Below are 23,093 nucleotides of genomic sequence, written 5' to 3'. Positions count from 1 at the left end.
TCCCCTAAGGAACTCCTGTTGCTCCTGTGACCACTGCGCCCATGCACCCTGGTCTATATCGGCCGCCATGCCGTGCCTTGGCGTCCGCTCTGCACGCTTCTGTCGGGACTTAAACGCTTGACCCGGCCACTCCTGGTCCAGCTATCCATACAACAGAGGGGGAATCCTTTTGGCAGTGTTCGCTTCACCAATCTGCCCCAAAAAGTCCGTGAAAACTCCTGAAAAAAGGTCCGAGAGTCTGTTCCAGACAGGAGCTGCCGAATGCGTGACCTACTCCATGGCCGCCACCGGAAGTCGCATTCGACCCTGTTGAAGGCTGTTTCTGCATCCAGGGTGACGATCACCTCTGGTGTTCTCTCCCCGGATGGGATCATTATCACATTGAGCAGCCGTCTGATGTTTACAGTTTGCTGTCTACCCTTGACAAAGCCCGTCTAGTCCGTTGCGATCACTTATGGTACGCAGTTCTCGTCTCTTAGCCAGGATTTGCACGAGTATTTTCACGTCTACGTTGAGCAGTGAAATGGATCTGTACGATCCACATTCTGTCGGGTCTTTGTCTTTCTTGGGTATCAGCGATATTGTGGCCTGTGTTGGCGTTGGCGGCAGGGTGCCCCTCGCTAGTGAATCTGCAAACATTTTCCGTAGCTACGGGGCCAGGGTTGGCGCAAATATTTTGAAGAAGTCTGACGGGAACCCATCGGATTCCGGCGCCTTCCTAGCCTGCATGGAGTTGATGCTCGCCATGAGGTGTGTGCGTGGGTTTCCTCCGGGTGCTCCGGTTTCCTCCCACAGTCCAAAGATGTGCAGGTTAGGTGGATTGGCCATAATAAATTGCCCTTAGTGTCCAAAATTGCCCTTAGTGTTGGGTGGGGTTACTGGGTTATGGGGATAGGGTGGCGGTGTTGACCTTGGGTAGGGTGCTCTTTCCAAGAGCCGGTGCAGACTCGATGGGCCGAATGGCCTCCTTCACTGTAAATTCTATGATCTATGATGACCTCTCCCAGTCCTATAGGTGCTTCCTGCTCCCTCTATCTGTCGTCCTTCATGACTGGCATGTCCAGTCCATTGAGGAACCATTTCATCCGAGTCCCTGTCGGGGGCGCGGAGGTGTACAGCCCCCGATCGAAGGCCTCAAATGCTGTGGTTGACCTTTTTCGGTTCAGCTGCCAGTCTGCTACACCTGTCTTTCACCTGTGCTATCTCCCTCATGTCTGTCTGCTCTCTCAGCTGTTGACCGATAGGCGGCTAACCTTCTCTCCGTGTTCATAAAAGATCCCCCATGACTAGTGAAGTTGGTGGACTGCGTTCCTGATGAATAGCAGGTTAAAAGTCCATTTGTAGTTTTTCCCCCTCCACCAGAAACTCTATGGTCGGGGCCTCTTGAGTATTTTGTCGATCTCCAGGATGGAGTTGATCAGTTGTTGCCCAGCCGCCCTCTCTTCCCTGTCTCTGCGTGCCTTGTAGGCTATAATCTCTCCCCTAATCACCGCCTTCATGATGCTCTCCTGTGGAAGGTGAAACTTCCTCGTTCTGGTTGTTAATAATGTACTCGCCTATGGCCTGTGATGCTGTCTGGCAGAAGACCTTGTCGGCCAAGAGGTCCGTGTTGGGCAGGGCCCATCTCCAACCTCACATCCATGTAGTGTGGAGCATGGTCGGAGATGACTATCACGGAGTATTCGCTCTGGACTATTTCTGGAAGCACCAATTTCCCCACTGCAAAGAAGTCGATTCACCTGTACACTTTGTCTACCGGTGAGAAGAACGAGAATTCCCTCTCACTGGAGTGTAGGAATCACCAGGGTCTACTGCCCCAATCTGATCCAAGAACATTCCCTAGCCATCCGTCTTTTTCCCCGTTTTGGGGCTTGATCGGTACGTCACTGGGTCCTGTAAACAGCTGAAGTTGGTGTTTGTTGATGTCGGGGATTTCTGCCATGGTCTTCTTTATGAAATCCGTGTTGTCCCAGTTGGGCATGTACACGTTACCAGGACTATACCGGTGCTCCGTCTAGGACCTCGCTGACCATGACGTACCATCCCCCTGGTCCGTAACCACGCTGTCGCCATAAAGGGTGTTTCTGTGTCTTCTCTCTCCTCCCTCCCCCCTTTGCGGGATCAACCATACTTACCCGGTGGACATGCCCTTGCACTCCGGGGGTTCCCCTTTGCGAGAGGGCACTCCAAAATGGCAGCGGTCACCATTCACATCATGAGGCCTGGCCCCTGCACTATGGGGTATACCTTTTTCCGGGGTGCTCCTAACATGGTCGGCAACTGTGCGTCTGCCACGTGGTGCGCCCCTGCACCCCAGGGTTTCCCTTTGTTTAGGGACCCTCCAAAGTGACTGCTTGCGGTGCCATCTTGTGTCCTCAACCTACACCTTACCTGCTGAAACCTATCCGAGACCCTTCCCTCTCTTTTTGTGTTCCCCTTTATGTCCCTGTGCTCCACCCTACTATCTCCCCCCACCCCCCCCCCCCCCCCAAATTTTTTTACTCCATTCCTGTACAGGGCCGATTCCGCCTGGTTGAATTTGGCGCTGTGTTATGCCAAGTCTGCCCCAATTTCTTGATAGACCCGGATTCTATGTGCTTCCCAACTCCTTGCCTTTGTCTGTCTCGCCCACCTCAGGATCGTCTCACGATTCTGATTAAATGAAATGAAAATCGCTTATTGTCACAAGTAGACTTCAAATGAAGTTACTGTGAAAAGCCTCTAGTCGCCACATTCCGGCGCCTGTTCGGGGAGGCTGTTACGGGAATCGAACCGTGCTGCTGGCCTGCCTTGGTCTGCTTTAAAAGCCAGCGATTTAGCCCTGTGCTAAACAGCCCTGCAGTGATGCAGTTTCACGATTATCGCCCATGGTTGATCGCCCATGGTTGTTCCCCTGCCTTGGGCTTCGGCCGGAGCACTCTGTGCGCTCTGTCAATCTCCAGGGGCGGTTGGTGAAGCTGTCTCCTGACTAGGTTGCCCAACATTTGAGCCACATAGCCTGTAGGGTCCCTGCCCTCGATCCCCTCTGGCTGGCCCACAATCCGAATGTTATGGCGTCAGGACCTATATTCCTGGTCCTCAACATTCCCCTGGGTCGCCACCAACCTATTAATTTTGGCCTCCAGAGTGACCATCCTATCACTGTGGTCCGTCAACGCCTTCTCCAGCTCGAGGACCGGTTTCCCCTGCGCCTCCATCTTATTCCCCAGTCCATCGGTCACTGTTTGCATGGCGACCAACGCCTCCGTTACTGCCACCTTGGCCGCTACCTGGATTTCCACCTTTATTGCGCTTTATGAGGAATGTCTTCCATCCATCTCCGGGGGTGGGGGGCTGATGCTAGGGTCACCAATTTTCCTCTCTCTGGGTGGTTGGGGCCATCCCGCCTCGTGGGTCCGTCGACTCGCCCACCTGTTTGTGGCCTTTTCCTCCGCTCTTGCCGTCTCTTTGTCCTCTCGAGTTCCCACTTATCGGCATGCTGGTTCTGTTCCTTTCCTTTCTTAATTGATGTCACTAGCATTTGGAGCGCAGCTCCTTCCTCGGGTGAAGGAGCTGAGGAGAGAACTGCGCTCCGAAAGCTAGTGATTGGAAACAAACCTGATGGATTTTAACCTGGTATTGTAAGTGTTCTTCCTGTGCCCACCCCAGTCCAACGCTAGCATCTCCACATCATTTCTTTTTTAAAAAATATATTTTATTCAAAATTTTTGGCCAACCATAACAGTACATTGTGTATCTTTTACACAGTAATATAACAATATAAATAACAATGGCCAGTTTTTTTAAAGAAGAAATAAATAATATATAAACAACATCAAAATTAAAAAACAAAACTAAATGGCAACTGCCTTGTCCCAAATAAATACTCTCCAAAAATACAATTCAGCAGTCCAGTATACAATTACCTATAACAACAACCTATACATATTATACTTATACACTAACATCCCTGAGAGTCCTTCTGGTTCTCTTCCCCCCCCCCCCCCCCCCCACACCCCGGGTTGCTGCTGCTGTCTTCTTCTTTTCCATTCCCTCTATCTTTCTGTGAGGTATTCGACGAACGGTTGCCACCGCCTGGTGAACCCTTGAGCTGATCCCCTTAGGACGAACTTAATCCGTTCCAGCTTTATAAACCCTGCCATGTCATTTATCCAGGTCTCCACACCCGGGGGCTTGGCTTCCTTCCACATTAACAATATCCTGCGCCGGGCTACTAGGGACGCAAAGGCCAAAACATCAGCCTCTTTCGCCTCCTGCACTCCCGGCTCTTCTGCAACCCCGAATACAGCCAACCCCCAGCTTGGTTCGACCTGGACCCCCACCACCTTCGAAAGCACCTTTGTCACCCCCACTCAAAACCCCTGTAGTGCCGGACATGACCAGAACATGTGGGTGTGATTCGCTGGGCTTCTCGAGCATCTCGCACACCTATGCTCTACTCAAAAATTTACTAAGCCGTGCTCCAGCCATATGCGCCCTGTGTAACACCTTAAATTGTATCAGGCCTAGCCTGGCACACGAGGACGATGAGTTTACCCTACTTAGGGCATCAGCCCACAGCCCCTCCTCAATCTCCTCCCCCAGCTCTTCTTCCCATTTCCCTTTCAGCTCATCTACCATAATCTCTCCCTCGTCCCTCATTTCCCTATATATGTCTGATACCTTACCGTCCCCCACCCATGTCTTTGAGATCACTCTGTCCTGCACCTCCTGCGTCGGGAGCTGCGGGAATTCCCTCACCTGTTGCCTCGCAAAAGCCCTCAGTTGCATATACCGGAATGCATTCCCTTGGGGCAACCCATATTTTTCGGCCAGCGCTCCCAGACTTGCAAACGTCCCATCTACAAACAGATCTCTCAATTGTGTTACTCCTGCTCTTTGCCATGTTCCAAATCTCCCATCCATTCTCCCCGGAGCAAACCTATGGTTATTTCTTATCAGGGACCACACCGAGGCTCCCGTCTTTCCCCTATGACGTCTCCACTGCCTCCACATTTTCAGAGTAGCCACCACCACCGGGCTTGTGGTGTATTTCTTCGGTGAGAACGGCAACGGCGCCGTCACCATAGCTTGTAGGCTAGTCCCCCTGCAGGACGCCCTCTCCAATCTCTTCCACGCTGCTCCCTCCTCTTCTCCCATCCACTTACATACCATTGAGATATTGGCGGCCCAGTAGTACTCACTTAGGTTCGGTAGTGCCAGCCCCCCCTATCCCTACTACGCTGCAAAAATCCCTTCCTCACTCTCGGGGTCTTCCCGGCCCACACAAAACTCATGATACTCTTCTCAATCCTTTTGAAAAAAGCCTTCGTGATCACCACCGGGAGGCACTGAAACACAAAGAGGAATCTCGGGAGGACCACCATTTTAACCGCCTGCACAAGTCCCTTGTTACCTTCCTCAGCGGTAAGTCCTCTATTTCTCTGCTCTGCTCCCCTGGATGCACCACAAACAACTCACTTTTCCCCATGTTCAGTTTATATCCTGAAAATTCTCCAAACTCCCCAAGTATCTGCATTATCTCAGGCATCCCCTCCGCCGGGTCCGCCACATACAACAACAAATCGTCCGCATACAGAGATACCCGGTGTTCTTCTCCTCCCCTGAGTACTCCCCTCCACTTCCTGGAACCCCTCAATGCTATTGCCAGGGGCTCAATCGCCAGTGCAAACAATAATGGGGACAGAGGACATCCTTGCCTTGTCCCTCTATGGAGCCGAAAATACGCAGACCCCCGTCCATTTGTGACCACGCTCGCCATCGGGGCCCTATACAGCAGCTGTACCCATCTAATATACTCATCTCCAAAGCCAAATCTCCTCAACACCTCCCACAAATAATCCCACTCCACTCTATCAAATGCTTTCTCGGCATCCATCGCCACCACTATCTCCGCTTCCCCCTCTGGTGGGGGCATCATCATTACCCCTAGCAGCCTCCGTATATTCGTATTCAGCTGTCTCCCCTTCACAAACCCAGTTTGGTCCTCATGGACCACCCCCGGGACACAATCCTCTATCCTCATTGCCATTACCTTGGCCAGAATCTTAGCGTCTACGTTCAGGAGGGAAATAGGCCTATAGGACCCGCATTGCAGCGGGTCTTTTTCCTTCTTTAGGAGAAGCGATATCGTTGCTTCTGACATAGTCGGGGGCAGCTGTCCCCTTTCCCTCGCCTCATTAAAGGTTCTCACCAGTAGCGGGGCGAGCAAGTCCACATATTTCCTGTAAAATCCAACTGGGAATCCATCCGGTCCCGGGGCCTTCCCCACCTGCATGCTCCTAATTCCTTTCACTACTTCCTCCATTTCGATCTGTGCTCCCAGTCCCACCCTCTCCTGCTCCTCCACCTTAGGAAATTCCAGCTGGTCCAGAAAACACATCATTCTCTCCTTCCCGTCCGGGGGCTGAGCTTCATATAATCTTTCATAGAATGCCTTGAACACTCCATTCACTCTCTCCTCTCCCCGCTCCATCTCTCCCTCCTCATCCCTCACCCCCCCTATTTCCCTCGCTGCTCCCCTTTTCCTCAATTGGGCCAGCAACCTGCTCGCCTTCTCCCCATATTCGTACTGTACACCCTGTGCCTTCCTCCACTGTGCCTCTGCAGTACCCGTTGTCAGCAAATCAAATTCTACGTGTAGCCTTTGCCTTTCCCTGTACAGTCCCTCCTCCGGTGCCTCCGCATATTGCCTGTCCACCCTCAGAAGCTCTTGCAGCAACCGCTCCCGTTCCCTACTCTCCTGCTTTCCTTTATGTGCCCTGATTGATATCAGCTCCCCTCTAACCACTGCCTTCAGCGCCTCCCAGACCACTCCCACCTGGACCTCCCCATTATCATTGAGTTCCAAGTACTTTTCAATACACCCCCTCACCCTTAGACACACCCCCTCATCCGCCATTAGCCCCATGTCCATTCTCCAGGGTGGATGCCGTTCTTTTTCCTCCCCTATCTCCAAGTCCACCCAGTGTGGAGCGTGATCCGAAATGGCTATAGCCGTATACTCCGTCCCCCTCACCTTCGGGATCAACGCCCTTCCCAAAACAAAAAAGTCTATTCGCGAATAAACTTTGTGGACATAGGAGAAAAACGAAAACTCCTTACTCCTAGGTCTGCTAAATCTCCATGGGTCTACTCCTCCCATCTCCTCCATAAAGTCTTTAAGCACCTTGGCTGTTGCCGGCCTCCTTCCAGTCCTGGACCTCGATCTGTCCAGCCCTGGGTCCAGCACCGTATTAAAATCTCCACCCATTACCAACTTCCCCACTTCTAGGTCCGGGATACTTCCTAACATGCGCCTCATAAAGTTGGCATCATCCCAGTTCGGGGCATATACATTCACTAAGACCACCGCCTCCCCCTGTAATTTGCCACTCACCATCACGTAACTGCCCCCACTATCCGACACTATGGTCTTTGCCTCAAACATTACCCGCTTCCCCACTAGTATAGCCACCCCCCTGTTTTTCACATCTAGCCCCGAATGAAACACCTGCCCCACCCATCCTTTGCGTAGTCTAACCTGGTCTATCAGTTTCAAATGCGTCTCCTGTAACATAACCACATCTGCCTTAAGTTTCTTAAGGTGTGCGAGTACCCGTGCTCTCTTTATCGGCCCGTTCAGCCCTCTCACATTCCACGTGATCAGCCGGGTTGGGGGGCTCTTTACCCCCCCCCCCTTGTCGATTAGCCATCCCCTTTTATCCAGCTCCTCACCCGGTTCCCACGCAGCTGTGTCCCCCCCCAGGCGGTGCCCTCCTGCCCTGCCCACCCCACCCCATACCAGCTCCCCCTTCTCCCCAGCAGCAGCAACCCAGTAAATCCCCCCCCCCCCCGCTAGATCCCCCACTAGCGTAGTTACACCCCCCATGTTGCTCCCAGAAGTCAGCAAACTCTGGCCGACCTCGGCTTCCCCCCGTGACCTCTGCTCGCACCGTGCGACGCCCCCTCCTTCCTGCTTCCCTATTCCCGCCATAATTATCATAGCGCGGGAACAAAGCCCGCGCTTCCCTTTTGGCCCCGCCCCCCATGGCCAACGCCCCCAGCTCCTCCACCTCCCTTCCTCCCTCTCCCACAACCTGTGGAAGAGAGAAAAGTTACCGGGTCGCAGGATTAACAACATAAAAATCATCTCTTTCCCCCCTTTTTCCCCCCATATTCGCCCCCCATATTCGCCCCACCACTTTGTCTCAAACGTTCTTTTTTAATAACCCGCTTATTCCAATTTCTCTTCAACAATAAATGTCCACGCCTCATCCGCCGTTTCAAAGTAGTGGTGCTTCCCTTGATATGTGGCCCACAGTCTTGCCGGCTGCAGCATTCCAAATTTAATCTTTTTATGAAGCACCGCCTTGGCCCGATTAAAGCTCGCCCTCCTTCTCACCACCTCCGCACTCCAGTCTTGATATACGCGGATCACCGCGTTCTCCCACCTACTGCTCCGAGTTTTCTTTGCCCATCTGAGGACCATCTCTCTGCCCTTGAAACGGAGGAATCTCACCACTATGGCTCTGGGAATTTCTCCTGCTCTCGGTCCTCGCGCCATCACTCGGTATGCTCCCTCCACCTCCAACGGACCCGTCGGGGCCTCCGCTCCCATTAACGAGTGCAGCATTGTACTCACATATGCCCCGACGTCCGCCCCTTCTGCACCTTCAGGAAGACCAAGAATCCTTAAATTCTTCCTCCTCGCATTATTCTCCAGCACCTCCAGCCTTTCCACACATCGTTTATGGTGTGCCTTGTGCATCTCCGTCTTCACCACCAGGCCCTGTATATCGTCCTCGTTCTCGGCAGCCTTTGCCTTCACGACCCGAAGCTCCCGCTCCTGGGTCTTTTGCTCATCTTTTAGCCCTTCAATCGCCTGTAATATTGGGGCCAACAGCTCCTTCTTCATCTCCTTTTTAAGCTCTTCCACGCAGCGTTTCAAAAACTCGTGTTGTTCAGGGCCCCATATTAAACTGCCACCTTCCGACGCCATCTTGGTTTTTGCTTGCCTTCCTTGCCGCTGCTCTAAAGGATCCACCGCAATCCGGCCACTTTCCTCTCCTTTTTCTATCCGTATCCAGGGGGGATTCCCTTCTGGTTTACCGCACAGTACTTTTAGCCGTTAAAATTGCCGTTGGGGCTCTTATTAAGAGCCCAAAAGTCCGTTCCACCGGGAGCTGCCGAAACGTGCGACCTAGCTGGTCATCGCCGCACCCGGAAGCCCTCCACATCATTTCTTAATTGAGGATCAGATGCAACCGATTTTCGCCTAAAAGTGCCTATTTGGCTATGCTCTGGAGGCGAGCCATCTGATGTGCCTCAGCTCAGCTCAGCACATCACTGTCACCAGAAGCCACTATCTTACTATCTTAAGTTCTCCAAAAAGCCATCTAAAAGACTAACAGACAGAATGTTGGTTTTGGAATAGAGAAATATGAGAAGTGGGCAGGAAAGTGAGTTGAAACCCTAGTCTGGGGCAGCACGATAGCACAGTGGTTAGCACTGTGGCTTCACAGTGCCAGGGTCCCAGGTTCGATTCCCAGCTGGTTCACTGTTTGTGCGGAGTCTCCATGTTCTCCCCATGTCTGTGTGGGTTTCATCTGGGTGCTCCGGTTTCCCCCCTCTAGTCCTGAAAGACGTGCTGTTAGGTAATTTGGATATTCTGAATTCTCCCTCTGTACCCGAACAGGCGCCGGAATGTGGCGACTAGGGGCTTTTCACAGTAACTTCATTGCAGTGTTAATGTAAGCCTACTTGTGTCAATAAAGATTATTATTAGACCAGCCACGATCATATTGACTGGCACGGAACATGCTTGACAGGCTATGTGATCGTCTCCTATTGTATTCTCAGTTTCATTATGTGAATGAAAAGTCTTGAGGCTTTCCTCATGAGTAAGGCCTCTGACGACAACAGTGATAAGTTTTAAAAAAGGCACAATGTAAAAAAAGGAAAAATGCCAACAGTGCTTCAAAGATTTCGCTGGGTGTGGTTTTCAGCACAACCTGCCCTGTGTTTTGCAGAGTTGTCTCGCCATTGGTTGGCGGTGGGATCTTCTGGTCCTGCTGTTGTCAACAAAGTTTCCCATTGAATGCACCCCTCTATGCCGGGAAACCCGTGGCGGAGGTGCTCTGTCAAGTGGGACTTGAAGATCCTGCTGGCCTGAGCGACTGGAAAGTTCTGGTCGTAATCTTCAAAAAAAGAAAAAGGCCCCATAAGTGGCCAGAAACTTGATCATCAAGTAGGGTTATTTAGGAAAGGACCTCAAGAGGACGGTGTAGATGGCTGAAGGTATTGTTGTCAGTGGTAGGATGATGGGTTGGAGATGCATGCAAGACTTGGGATCAACATTACGGCTCTTCCTCAAGAGTTTGCATGTCTCTCTGTTTTTTGTCTTGATGACCGGAAGTGGACACAACACAAGATATGGTTTGACTAGTGCCCAATACCATTACAACATTGTCTACTTCTCTGCTCTTCTGCCCTTACTGGACTTTGCTAACTGGCATCTTGCAGTTGTTGCTTGTTAATTATCTAATTTATCTACTTAATTTAATCAACAGCAAATTGCATTCCTTTAACATAGCATAACATCTCAAGATTCTTAGCAAGAGCATTACTAATAAACATTGACATTGAACCACTTGGGAGATACCAAAGCACATGACCAAAAAACTTGGTCAGAGGTAGGTTTTAAAGAGCACCTTAAAGGAGAAGGGGGTAGAGAGATGGGGAGGTTCACAGAGGGAATTCCAGAACTTCAGGCCAAGGCAGCTGGAAAACACCACAGCCAACTGTAGAGTAGAAATTATACAGGTTGGAAAGTTGGAGACCAGCTAGAAGACTATTGGAATAGTCAAGTTCAGGGGTAACAGAAAGATAATAATCAGTTATTTCAGCACTATTTATGGCCCATATATATTGCTGTTTTTCCCTTCTTGCATTGACCGGAATGCCGAGAGAACTTCCTGACCGTTGAACAGGATCAGTTTGCCACCTCTTGAGCATAGGTTCAATCATGTTTGATATCCCTCTTCACACTAAATTGCTCCTTGCGTCCTTGTGGCAAAGTGAGTGCTTGAATTGGCATAAAACTAGTAAGTTACCTGACTTAATGAGTGAGGAAACCTAAGAAGAATTAAATATTTTATCGGGAAAAAATGCAATTACAAATTGAGCTGTATGAATGAGATCTGTAAATTAGCAGCTTGCGTGGATAAAATATTTGACCATTATGCTTGCTTATGAAAAAAATATTATTTTCCAGGCGTGAGTTGCCATTCACAAAAACTGGGCATCTTGCAAACCTATGGAATGAAAACAAACCAGTTAAGATTGGACGGGATGGGCAGGTATACAAATCTAACTATTCAGACTTCTTGCAGACTTCAAACTGTTTGTGGTTTTTTAAAAACTCATTTGTTGGGTCTTTTTTCTAGGAAATTGAACCTGAATGTGGCACGCAGCTTTGTCTTCTGTTTCCACCGGATGAAAGCATTGACTTGTATCAGTTCATTCATAAAATGCGGCACAAGAGAAGAGTGCATTCTCAGCCACGATCAAGAGGTCGACCTTCTCGGCGTGATCCTGTCCGGGAAGTGGGAAGGTTAGAAACGTTCTTTGGACTGATAGTAGGCACTTGTATTGGAATAACATGATGGAGCACTAAGAGTCACCATTCATGGTACCAGCGATACAGAAGATCACTTTAAAATCCTCATGCCAAGCTGCATGGACTAGTCTGTGGCTTCAGTGAGGATTGCACAGTCTACCCTTGACAGCTGTGGGTGCTTTCGCAGTGGCTATTCGTCTTCAAGAGTGAAAGAGTGGAGACATACGTGGTTAAAGCATAATTGTCCAGAATGAACTGTAATAAAGAAATGGGGTGATCATATTACTGTTTCCAATATATGCGTACAGAGTGGTACATCCTGTACATATACTGGGATAGAGGGAGCTTTGAGGCATTGTGTAGAACTAATGAAATTTTGGTGTGGTAGGTGAAGTGTAAACTTTATCTTTAATGGTAAACATGCATTTATAATCTTGTGAAAGCCTTTTCTTTCAGGTGTATTCCTGTGGATAATAATGTGCTCTGGGACTGTAAAAGGATCAGTATCTATTAATTTTGCAGAAGATGACATCTCATTTTAGGTTAAGTTATTTTATCTTGGTCAAGAAGAGCATTAAATATGGGACTCTTTCACTTGGTGCTACACCCTGGTCACCGTGATGCATACACCTATTGAAAGTATTCCTTAAAAAGTATTAGTCACAGTGAATACATTTCCATCAAGCTGCTGAGCTCTGAAAGCATCCACGTGATTAGGTTTTTAAAAAAAAAAAGGGAAAATCGATGGTCCTTGGAGACCTGGCAACAAACCAGAGTGTGGATGTTGCTGAGTCCGTGTGCGATCTTCCTAGATGTCCACAGTGCCTCTGGACTTTTACAGTTTGAAGCCACCTCACTGAGCACTGCTTATGAACAGTATACAGTTTCCCTCCTAATCCTGGGGGGAGAAAAGGGGTGTTAACACGGTGAAAAAAGCGGAGAATTTCAAAGAACTGATGTAACCACTCTGCTTAGTGCTTTTGCCTGTAGCCATCTATCAAACGACAGATTTAAGTCTTTCAATACCCTCCACTCTGTCAAAGGACTATGGATTGATGTAGTTTGCTGGGATGCAGCCTTTGACAAATGTTTTCTTTTATGAAACGCACCTGTGGTAGGTAGAAAATAATTCAACAATGGCCCATTTCATTGATGTAGTGGACTGTCGATTAGGTAGGAGGAAACCTGGCAGTGCCCCTCTCTTTGTGGCTATTATGGACTGTGCGGCCAGCTGTCTTTTGAAGTTATGAGCCAAGGGGTTCACTGTGCTGTTTTAAAGGTCTTTGTGAATGGAATTTATTCTTTTTTTTGCACTGGACTGCAATAGCATTGCTACCACAGCACCTCTACTCAGCCTGCCAGGCCCTCCTTTTATGTTTGTGGCTCACATCATAAGTCATTAGTTGGGACTGCTTTATGAACTTTACTGTCAAATTAAAACCTTCGTTGCGTGGTCAAAAATCAACTACAAGAAGCGGTATGTTCCTCCTTTAACCAGCATTTTTATATGAACTTGCTATTGTTGCCCTTGTTTTGTTTTGAATGATAGGGTGAGAAAAATCCACTTTTTCTTCATCACTCTTGAGTTATTGGGGTGTTGCATTCTCTTGATTTGTTAATATTATGAATCTTTTTATCTTCCAAAATATCTCCCTCTAATTTCTGCTTATTCAAAGCTGGGTAACCGATCTTAATTGGTTTAATCAACTCCTTCCTTATTGCAATTGCATGCACGTTCTCAAATGTTTAATCCATTCACATAATTAATAGGCATTCCCATGTCAAATCTGGTAGTTTTACTTGATTATTTTGAAGCTTTAATGTAAATATTGGTAATTTGGAAGTCTAGTTGATATCGAGATTGTAACATCTTGTAACTCCATTCAAAAGCGAAAATAGATGTAGAATTAATGAATTTTTCTCACCGTGAAAGCTTTTTTTATGCTTTATTTTTTGTTTAATATATAAAAACATATGCAACAGAAAGCTGGAGAAAAGTCATTTAGTATGAACATAATTGACATCGCTCTTCCTGTTGACTTTTAGGCTATTAAGGCTTCCAGGGCATTTTGTTTAAGATTTTTGTGTTTTTAATGTTTTATCCCCATGGAGACAGTAGGAATCGAATGTGACTTTAAAGAGCACACTTGAATGAATCCCATTGTGTGAATGATAAAATTTGACTTTCATGGTTTTTCACCATTATTTGTTCATTTGTCATATCTTATAATACAAAATACTAATTTTAAAACTGACTGCACATGTCCTGTTAGCAGAAAGAGAATCGGCAAAATTAAGTTTGGTTTCGAGTTTTAAAAAAAGGTTGTGTTGTAATTTGAAACTGGGTCTCAATAGCATCTTCCGCTTTGTGGGGATAAAATTATATTTGGACAGCTGTATTTTAATCTATACGTATAAAATATTTGAAATGTTTATTATCAGCCAGAATGTTTATTATCATTAAGAATGAACAAAACATACATCTCTTCTTCGTGTTCATGTGGTAACTTGTATTTTGCATTGCAACTTTATGAAAAATGTTGCTTTTTTAAAGTAAGCTTTCTGTTGCCATAATATACATAAAACTGGGCCATCATGAAATGCAGTCGGTCACCTGTGTGTGTTCAAATGTTTGGTTGTAATTTTCTTTAATTTTTTTGGAAATCTTAAGATTTAATTTTAACCAACTATCCTGCACTGTTTTAAAATGAGCATGGCAGTGTTTTTTTTAAACTGGGTTTAATGCACTGTTAGCGAGACATATCAGCACAAAAATCCAGCTGATCAAATTAAATTGTTTCATTGGTACAATAATACTGATTAATGAAACGCAGGAAAAACAAATCCCATTCTATGTTTGCATTTCTTGATTGCTATCTTACATTTGTCAGCCTTTTCAATTGTGTTCATCAAGTTGTTTTATAATGATTCTGTTTACCTAATTTACGTAGGCGTCGAGCAGAGGAATTTGACTCATATAACACCAGAAAGAGACCAAGGATTGACTACCCACCAGAATTCTCACAAAGACCAGGTCATTATCTTGTAGCATATTGAAGCTTTTGAGTTAGAAATGTGGCATTTGAATGAAGTTTACCCTCACTCATAACTACAGTTATTTGATCTGCAAGTATACCTTAATGTGAGGTACATTGAGCTGTGCAATTGTACTTGTGAGTCTGTGTACACTTGCTCAAGTTATCCATTCAAATCATGCTACATGTTTCCTAATCAAAATACTAATCATGCATCATAGAAACTTCAGGTAAGTGCAAGTATGTCACACACTGTACAAGTTTCTTGTGTCCATTTCATATGTATGGTGAGTGCTGTGACTAACTATAAGGTACATATATTTGCTGGTTAACATTGGAAGCTTTAAATGGTACTGAGTATATTTGACCAATATAAAGGTGAGTAATGAAAAGGGAAATAAATACCTGAAGCTGTTGACAAGAGACAGTTAGATAAAGTTAAATCCTTTTCGATAGTCTAGGTGCAACCAGTTGAATTCCACAGTCTGGCTATTATTCTTGATTTGAATTACATATTACTGTTAGGTTTTTTGTGTTTAAATAGTTAAGTGAACAGCACTGTCCAGAGGACATGAGAAATCAAGTACATTGTATGGCACTGCAGTCAAGCTCTCCCTCCAGTGACTTAGTTGAACCAGTTGGGATTTTGCCTCTTTGTGGTGAGATTTGAATTTATTACCATTGGGTAGCAGACCCATTGTCAAGAACATTAGACTGATAATAGTTGGTGCTTTTCAATACCAACTTGCATTTATATATTTATGCAGTTACATTATGCTCTTACTGCAGTTTATCATCCAAAGGGGCTTCATGGGAATATTATATTGAATTTGTTACTGAGCCACATGATTTTAGGACAACTCACCAAAAGCTTGGTCAATGTACATTTATAAGAGCGATTTAAAGGGGAGGAGGTGGGATGTTTATGGAGGGAATTCTACAGTTTAGGCCGTCGGCTGCCAATGGTGGATAGGTTAAAAATGACGCTGGAAGTGCAGAGAAAGGGCTAATACATGTAAAGATTTTTAGTTTGAGTTAATTATCAGAAGAATGTGTGGTTATATTCATTCTTTTTAATCCAGAGTTTTAATCTGGATTCGAAAAGATAAAATTACCATTGAATCTTAGAATGATGCAGCGCAAAAGGCCATGATTTTATTTGCAAAATTCAACATACCTATGCCAGGTCAAAAGCTATTAAATTAGACCCATTTATCAGCTTGCTTTGTAGCCTGCCGTTTTTATTTCTCTTCTTTGCAGTTACTTGTTTAATTCCTATGGGAAAGTTAACATTTGATCTATTGTCATCCTTTCAAGCAGTGCTTTCTAGGTTACAACATATATTTTTAACATTCTGTATGTTTCCATTTAATAATAACTTCAATCAGTTATTAAATCTGTCTTCTGGTTAGCAACTCTTCTGCTAAACAGTTTCTCCTAACTTGCATCCCAAGCAACTGTTTAACAAGAAACCTTTCTGAATCTTGGAACACCGCCATCAAATCTCCCTTTGTGCTTCATGGAGAGAAGTTATTGACACGTTCTTCTTGAAGTATTAGCCTTTTGTTTATCTCTCAAAAATAAAACTTTGGTTCTGGTCTATGATTTTATTTGCAAAATTCAATATAATTTAGGTTTTTGGATTTTACTGTTAACGGCAAATTTCCACTTGGGAAATACAATTCAGGAATGCATCACTTTCAAAAATGCCTGCAAATTTCTTGTATAAGTAGTGGGTTAAATGCTGTTTATTGATAAATGTATGGATCCGAAAGTATCTCAGCCAAGTATTTTAGAAGTCCTTATTGATGATGTGTGGTGCGAGATTAGCATAAAATGAAAATAATTTCATGCAGTAACTGAAGTTGTTGTGTTTTTGATTGTGTCTTTGTTGTAGATTTGATATGCTAATGCTCCTTTTGTTGAACTTTGCATAATGTAAGGTGTTTTGCGAATTAGGGAGTCAGTGTGCCCTGTAAAATCTGACTTTAAGGGGAGGTGTACTAATCTATGCCCAAATTCCAGAAGTGTGCTATTTTCAAAAAAAGGTTCTGGACTAGAAATGCTTAAGTTAAATCTAACCCCAGACTACTTGCAACTCATGCTAACTTGTTCAGCTCCTAATGAATAAAAATTACACTGATCAAAATAACCTCATAATTTGTTTCCTTCGTAACTTTCTCTTAACAAAATGAGCGATCAGGCAAACTTCATGCTTATCCCATTCTAGAGTTTTGCTAGCTTGACAATAATTGGTGGAAAAATTTGGGGTTCAATGTACGATTACTTTTTTTAACCAGTTGATTGGATCAGTGTAATTGCACATACAACAGCGTAGAGGCTCACATGAACAATCAAGTGTATTGGTATACAGAAAGCGTATGTCTTATCTTGCACAAGATGCTTGCTATACACAAGCCTTTATCAATCGCTCATGTTAAAAATTTATTGCAAATTTTATGTAGTTGCAGGCTCTTTCCATGAGATGGCAAAGTACATATCAATTTGGGAAATGCCATAGGCAATTTACACATTGTTTAAAAAATAAGGAAACCAGTCCAATGCTACTACAAATGACCATGAAGAGGTTTTTGTATTTTTAAGTGAGAACTGTGGCATTGCATTTGCATAATCTGATTTTTTGTAATTTTACAGAAATGGTGTTTCTCCAACTATGCAGTTACTTTTAAAATTACTGTTTAGACTTGACTATGAACAGAATGTAAAAATAATTGTGTTGATTAGTTAAAAAATAAACTAATGCCAATTCGCAAAAGAAGCTATTTCAGAAAACCAATGAACGTTGACAGTGTGGACTAGTTTGTGGAAAATGTTTTTGGAATTCCGCTCTAAAGGCTGAATATTAAACCTGTTAAGCAAGTGACTGGAAATCCAGGTAAAAATAGACTCGAATAAAGTGGGTTGAGATATTTGAGTATTGTGCAGTTAGGCCATCAGTTAGATACTGCACGTTCTAAGTGCTATTCTTGTTTGCTTTTCAATTTATTTTCACCATTATAGCATATATTTCCCTCAGACCTACTGCAATGACAATCATTTTGGTGTTCACAGGTTAGGATTCTCTAGAACAGTTTCTCCAAAAATAATTATGAAAGGGATGATTTTCTTATTGAATCTCAATTTTCTCATAAAATCTGAGTCATGCATTTTTAAAAAGATAATGACAAAGCTTTGCTGTGTTGGAAATGAGTTTCCTTTTTAAATTATTCATTGTCTGAAAGTCTGGACTTCAATTGAAAGCTGGAATGGGCATGCATATGTTAGATTTTTTTATGCTACCTTGTTTCTTTAATTAGCGACTTTGTCCCAGTTAAAGTGTCATCTTAATTAAACAATTCTCAGTTAGTACAGAAAATGCTGGACTGGGGGGTTATTTAAAGAAAGATTGCTGAGGAACGAAGGCATTTTTAGTACCTTATTTCATGTGAACCGCCTGAGTTGATCCAAAGCTTCTTAATGGAAGAATAATAATGAAAGATCCAGGACAAGCCTCTCCGTAGACTTGCGCAATTCTAATTACTATAAAGCTGATATAAAATTAGAGTTCCAATATTCTTGTACTACTTCAATTTTTAGTCCAGGTAAAGTTAGTGATTGTTGTAATAAATAATTCCTGGTGCCATGTCTTGAAGGTTTTTTTCATTAAGGGAAGGAACACAATGCAGGATGTGTGAATTAAATGGCATAATTGCAAAACATTGGGTTAGTGGCCGAAGTGACTAATTCAGCTCTTGAGCTGTTGAACTCTGACTCTTCCAGATCAATATCCATGAAGAGTGTCAGAGCCTCCTGCTTAAAGTGAAATGTTCAAAGTGAGGAACAAGCACAAGAAATTACCTTAGCATTGTCCATGGTTGATTTTTTATTAGATACAAGAATGGTGATGGATTTGGACAAAACTTGAAACTCATTCCATGGTTTCCTAATCACAGCTATATCATAAAAGTTAGCAAAATTGAATGGACATAAGTGTCTGGTAAATGTTGATAAATCGTGAACTGAAGCTGACAACGGAATATACAAGAGTCTAGACGATCTAAAGATGTTTGTAAATTGATTTCTGAGGCATACTTGGAATCCTGAAGGCTAGTGTAGGTTGAAAAATATTTTTAAATGCATGCAACACTTTGAAGGTTGGAAAAGTGAAGTTTTCTGCTGATTAAAACATGAATTGTCTAAATGTTCCTGTTAGCTGTACTAATGAAATGGTTTCCTATATGAATGATCATTATGCAAAACATTTCTTGTTAATATGTTCATCTTGGGCAGGATACATGAAGGATCCACGGTACCAAGAAGTTGAGAGGTAGGTTGCCGAAGTTAAGCATATCACTCATTCAAGTTTTCATTCCTTTTGCATGAATTCATTCATAATGTCAGAATTTTATATCCCTACAGACGATTTTCCGGTGTTAGACGTGATGTGTTTCTAAATGGAGTAAGTAATTTTCCGTAAAATTTCAAACCTTGGAATTGCTGTAACATTTGTATTAATGTATTGGTAAATACATTTCAAGGTCTGATTTCAATCTGCAAATATGTCTTTCATTCACAGTCCTACAATGATTATATGAGGGAATTTCATCACAGCATTGGTCCACCACCGCCGTGGCAGGGAATGGTGAGTAGCAAAAATATGCTGTACTTGGTAGAGGACTTTTGCTCCTAATTGTTTGGTCATTAAAATCTGACAAAACTCCGATTATAAGTTGAAGAAGGTGACTTTATTCCCGCTTTCCTTAGTCTGTCCTTTGTCATTCACCCCTCAAAAGGGTTATCTCTGGTGGACATGTAAGAAATTCAAATCCTCTGGCCCTGATTTTGCCCCCAGCAAGAAGAAAAATAAAATTTTGTTTTTTTCCTTGCAGCCCAGTCTGGCCCCATGCACCTGTTATTTCTGCAATGCCAATTCTTGAAATGCTTCCTAGTCGGTTGTAAACCAGACTGAATGGTAACTTGTCCAGCATTTGGAGCAATGTCTTACAGTCTGGAGATGAAGTTATTCACTCTTGCCTCCCTCCTACTGTGAAAGCAAACTTGTCTGCTTTTGGGCTAAGTATAGTGATGTTAGCCTAGGGTTTAATGGTGTCCTATGCTGTTTGCACCCATTCTTGCTAAATAGTTTCTTATGATTGTGAGCCCTTTGGGATTAAAATGCTACCATTAACTCAATAGTGGGTGGATTAAATATCCTTAACTTCAAACAAACCTGAAAATGAAGACGCGCATGCTGCATTAACATTTTGTATCTTTCTCATTTACAGCCACCGTATCCTGGTATGGAGCCGGCTCCACATCATCCTTATTACCAACATCACCCTCCACCACCTCAGGCGCATCCACCATATTCTGGACATCATCCAGTTCCACATGAAGCCAGATACAGAGACAAGCGAGTGGTATGTGCAGTAGGTGTAATTTTATCAAAATTACTGCAACCGTCTTACTGATCGTTGATGTTCTTTGCAGTAACAAATCCAAGTGTTGCTGTGACCATTATTTTATGCTGTTCCTCTGAAATTATGTAGAAATAAAAGCGCACTGACCGATTTAATCAACATTGGAAAATTTATATGACAACTGTGATTAGGAAGTTTATTCTTAAATGTTTTCTTTGCATCATGGTTAGGTGAGCATTTTAGAGAATTTCTTTGTATTGCAGTATTTAATAAATTGGCTATAACTCTAGATTTTTTTGTTATCTCCAGCTGTGTTGCACATTAGGAAATACCTTTGTTTTTCCTTGGCACCAGTGGAAAATATGTGGCTGTAGGAAATGGAGGTTGGCTAAAGGGCAGAAAACTAATGGTTAATTTTGTTTTTTGATTTGGAGAATGGTAAATAATGATGTTCCCTGGGGTGGATGCTGTAGTACACTGTTAACTCTCCACAATGTATAAAATAATCTGCGTTCTAACAAAATTTACTGAAGTCATAAATGGTGAGCATCATTCTATGACAAGGATTGAAGTCTCATGTTTGACCATGCAGTGAAGAAAGGGCTTTCCTTTTATTTTGCATTGCCTTGTCATTGTGTCTGGTATTGAAATATCAATCTGGTTTCTGATACTACACATGTAAACCACATAAGAGTCTAATTTCTGTTACCGGCTCAGATGCTAGAATTTGCTGTTCAAAGAACAAAAAGTACAGTTCAGAACAAATACACAAGTAGAGGTGAAAGTTGGATTCATTAAGTTCAGTCATTGTCAATTTGGAAACTTAGGCATCTACTTAAAATTATTTTCAAAAGTGAAAGGACTGGTAGTAAATTTGAGAAAATCCTGGAGCACTTAAACATTATTGCTCAGAGCAGGTAGAAGATTTACAAATAAGGTATAGTTAGAAAACATAACTATACTTGGAAACTTATTTATGGTGCTTAATCCTTTTTAAATTTGTAATTAAACCTATGTTTATTGTAATGGCTGCAGTCACTTACCTACCACTATGCGGGATATTAAACTGTTTGAGATTTTATGTAGAGTGATGATCTAATATTTTGTAAACCGTGTACTTGATTTCTATAGACCTATGATTGACCTAATATCTTTTGGGTGGTAACTGTCAAGTGCACTGTTGCCTTTATTTGGTAACGAACTAGTGATAAAAGATTGACATTTGCTTTTGTATATATGTAGTCCATATTTAAATGAAATCTTGAGTCTCGACTAGAAGTGTTCTAGCTGTTACTCTTTACAAGAGAAATAATTAAATTTTTTAGTTACCATTCTTATTCATTCCAATAGCATGACTATGACATGAGAGTAGATGACTTCCTTCGTCGCACTCAAGCAGTTGTCACCAATCGCCGAAGTAGACCACGGGAGAGAGAGCGAGAGCGTGAACGGCCTCGAGATAGCCGCCGAGACAGGGAACGTGATCGAGGCAGGGAACGTGAACGCGAAAGGGAAAGGATGAGAGAGAGAGAAAGAGACAAAGAACGAGGAAGATATAGGAGATAACTTGTCGGCTGAAGCACTGCCCATATTATTGTGTTTACAGTAGCAGAAAGGTGTTTAGAACTGTTCCTTTTTTTATTTTTATTTTTTTAAGTTAAATTACATATTGGAACTTATTATGACCCTTGTACATCTATTGCTTTCATGCATGTGGGACTATATCAACTGAATTTTGAACCAGAAGCACAGATTTTTGTAGAGGGATGTTTCAGGGGGAGGGATGCTGTTTTCTGATGACTTATTGTTAATGTCTAATCAAAAATATTTGCCCTCTGTTCAGTTGAAAGCTGTGAGGAACAAATCTGCACTTGGCGTAGACTTTGTTGTATGTAGTTGCACATGGATTAATGAGGAAAATATTGCTGCTAATAAGTATGCAAGTTAAGTATAATGGGCTGATTGTGTGACCTTGTTATGTTGTAGCAAGTAACTTTTTTTTAAACTCCATTTAGATTTCAACTTTTTTCATTGTTAATGATGAAAGCAATATTCAAAGACACTATTACAATCCAGTTTTAACTTTTTTAAGAGAAGAAATCCCTTGCTTAATAGCATTTAATCAATGCTAAAGTTCATTATTTTTCCTCCCAAAATTAAAAAAGCACGCAGTGGCCTGATAGATTTACTGTAAGTTTATGGTAGAAGATTGTTACATTACCTTTAACTGCAAAACTTTTGTACAAAATAAATGAGAAAACTGATCACTTTCAGTGTGTGTTGCTTTATTACATAAAGAAGTGGTGTTGAAGAAAGTGATACTTCCTTTGTACTTTCTGATGTAAAGTAGATATTCAGATAATGTCTTTTGGTATGAAAATGTTTCATGTAGATAGTCTGGACCAAAATTTCTAAATTAATAAATTGTTAAATATGCTAACCTTATTTGCATGTCTAAAAAGTTTGGATGGTTTTCATTTCCTAAAGCATCCACACATGAAGATAGATAAATTGTTACCCGTAGTATTTTGTTCTTTATGCTCATAATTGTTATATTTCAGAATTATTTTGCTTCAATTTTAATAAATTTACAGGCTCTGGACATTTCCCTTTTGACATTCTCCTGTGTTCTTCCATGAATGTCATTTTTTATAAATATAACAAAAATTCAGGCAATTCTTCTGCACTGGAACGATCTGGAAAGCTTCCTCTGATTGCTTGTATAGTAATGTAACATTACAGTTAAAGGATTTGCTGAATGCTCGTCGTATCTTGGAAAAGTGGGAACAGAATGTTTGCCTGGTTTTGGTATCATTCCATTAAAACATCATTGCTTTTACTTGTCTTGAATTAAAGTTACTGTTACAAAACTGATCGATTGTAGAATCCCAACTTTAAATGTGAAAAGTAGGCTTGATTTAAATCTTTGTTTCTCGCATATTATCTGTAACCTGTAGAAGACATTGATTGTCATGGGGAATATGCAAAATGCCGTCACATATAAAAGATGCACGAGATGTAACCAAACCGTAAGGGTGT

General features: G+C 43.2%; 1 protein-coding gene across 6 annotated transcripts in view; it reads left to right on the top strand.

The window, feature by feature from the left end:
• Window positions 1-22,318, top strand: part of ythdc1 (YTH N6-methyladenosine RNA binding protein C1) — a 64,994-nt gene extending 42,676 nt beyond the window's left edge. For 4 of the 6 annotated variants that reach the window (XM_072517081.1, XM_072517080.1, XM_072517078.1 and 1 more), the window contains 8 exons: window positions 11,255-11,339; window positions 11,427-11,593; window positions 14,551-14,633; window positions 18,925-18,961; window positions 19,054-19,093; window positions 19,211-19,276; window positions 19,920-20,063; window positions 21,405-22,318. In XM_072517081.1, coding sequence (XP_072373182.1) covers window positions 11,255-11,339; window positions 11,427-11,593; window positions 14,551-14,633; window positions 18,925-18,961; window positions 19,054-19,093; window positions 19,211-19,276; window positions 19,920-20,063; window positions 21,405-21,620 — 838 coding nt within the window. In that variant the 3' untranslated portion in view covers window positions 21,621-22,318. The remainder of the gene's footprint in view (window positions 1-11,254; window positions 11,340-11,426; window positions 11,594-14,550; window positions 14,634-18,924; window positions 18,962-19,053; window positions 19,094-19,210; window positions 19,277-19,919; window positions 20,064-21,404) is intronic. The other 2 variants (XM_072517079.1, XM_072517077.1) reach the window with 1 other exon arrangement.
• The last annotated feature ends 775 nt before the right edge of the window (window positions 22,319-23,093 follow it).

Source organism: Scyliorhinus torazame, chromosome 9 (assembly GCF_047496885.1).
Source record: "Scyliorhinus torazame isolate Kashiwa2021f chromosome 9, sScyTor2.1, whole genome shotgun sequence".
Taxonomy (NCBI): Eukaryota; Metazoa; Chordata; class Chondrichthyes; order Carcharhiniformes; family Scyliorhinidae; genus Scyliorhinus; species Scyliorhinus torazame.
Note: the sequence above shows the minus strand (reverse complement) of the source record. Positions and strands in the feature narration are given on the sequence as shown.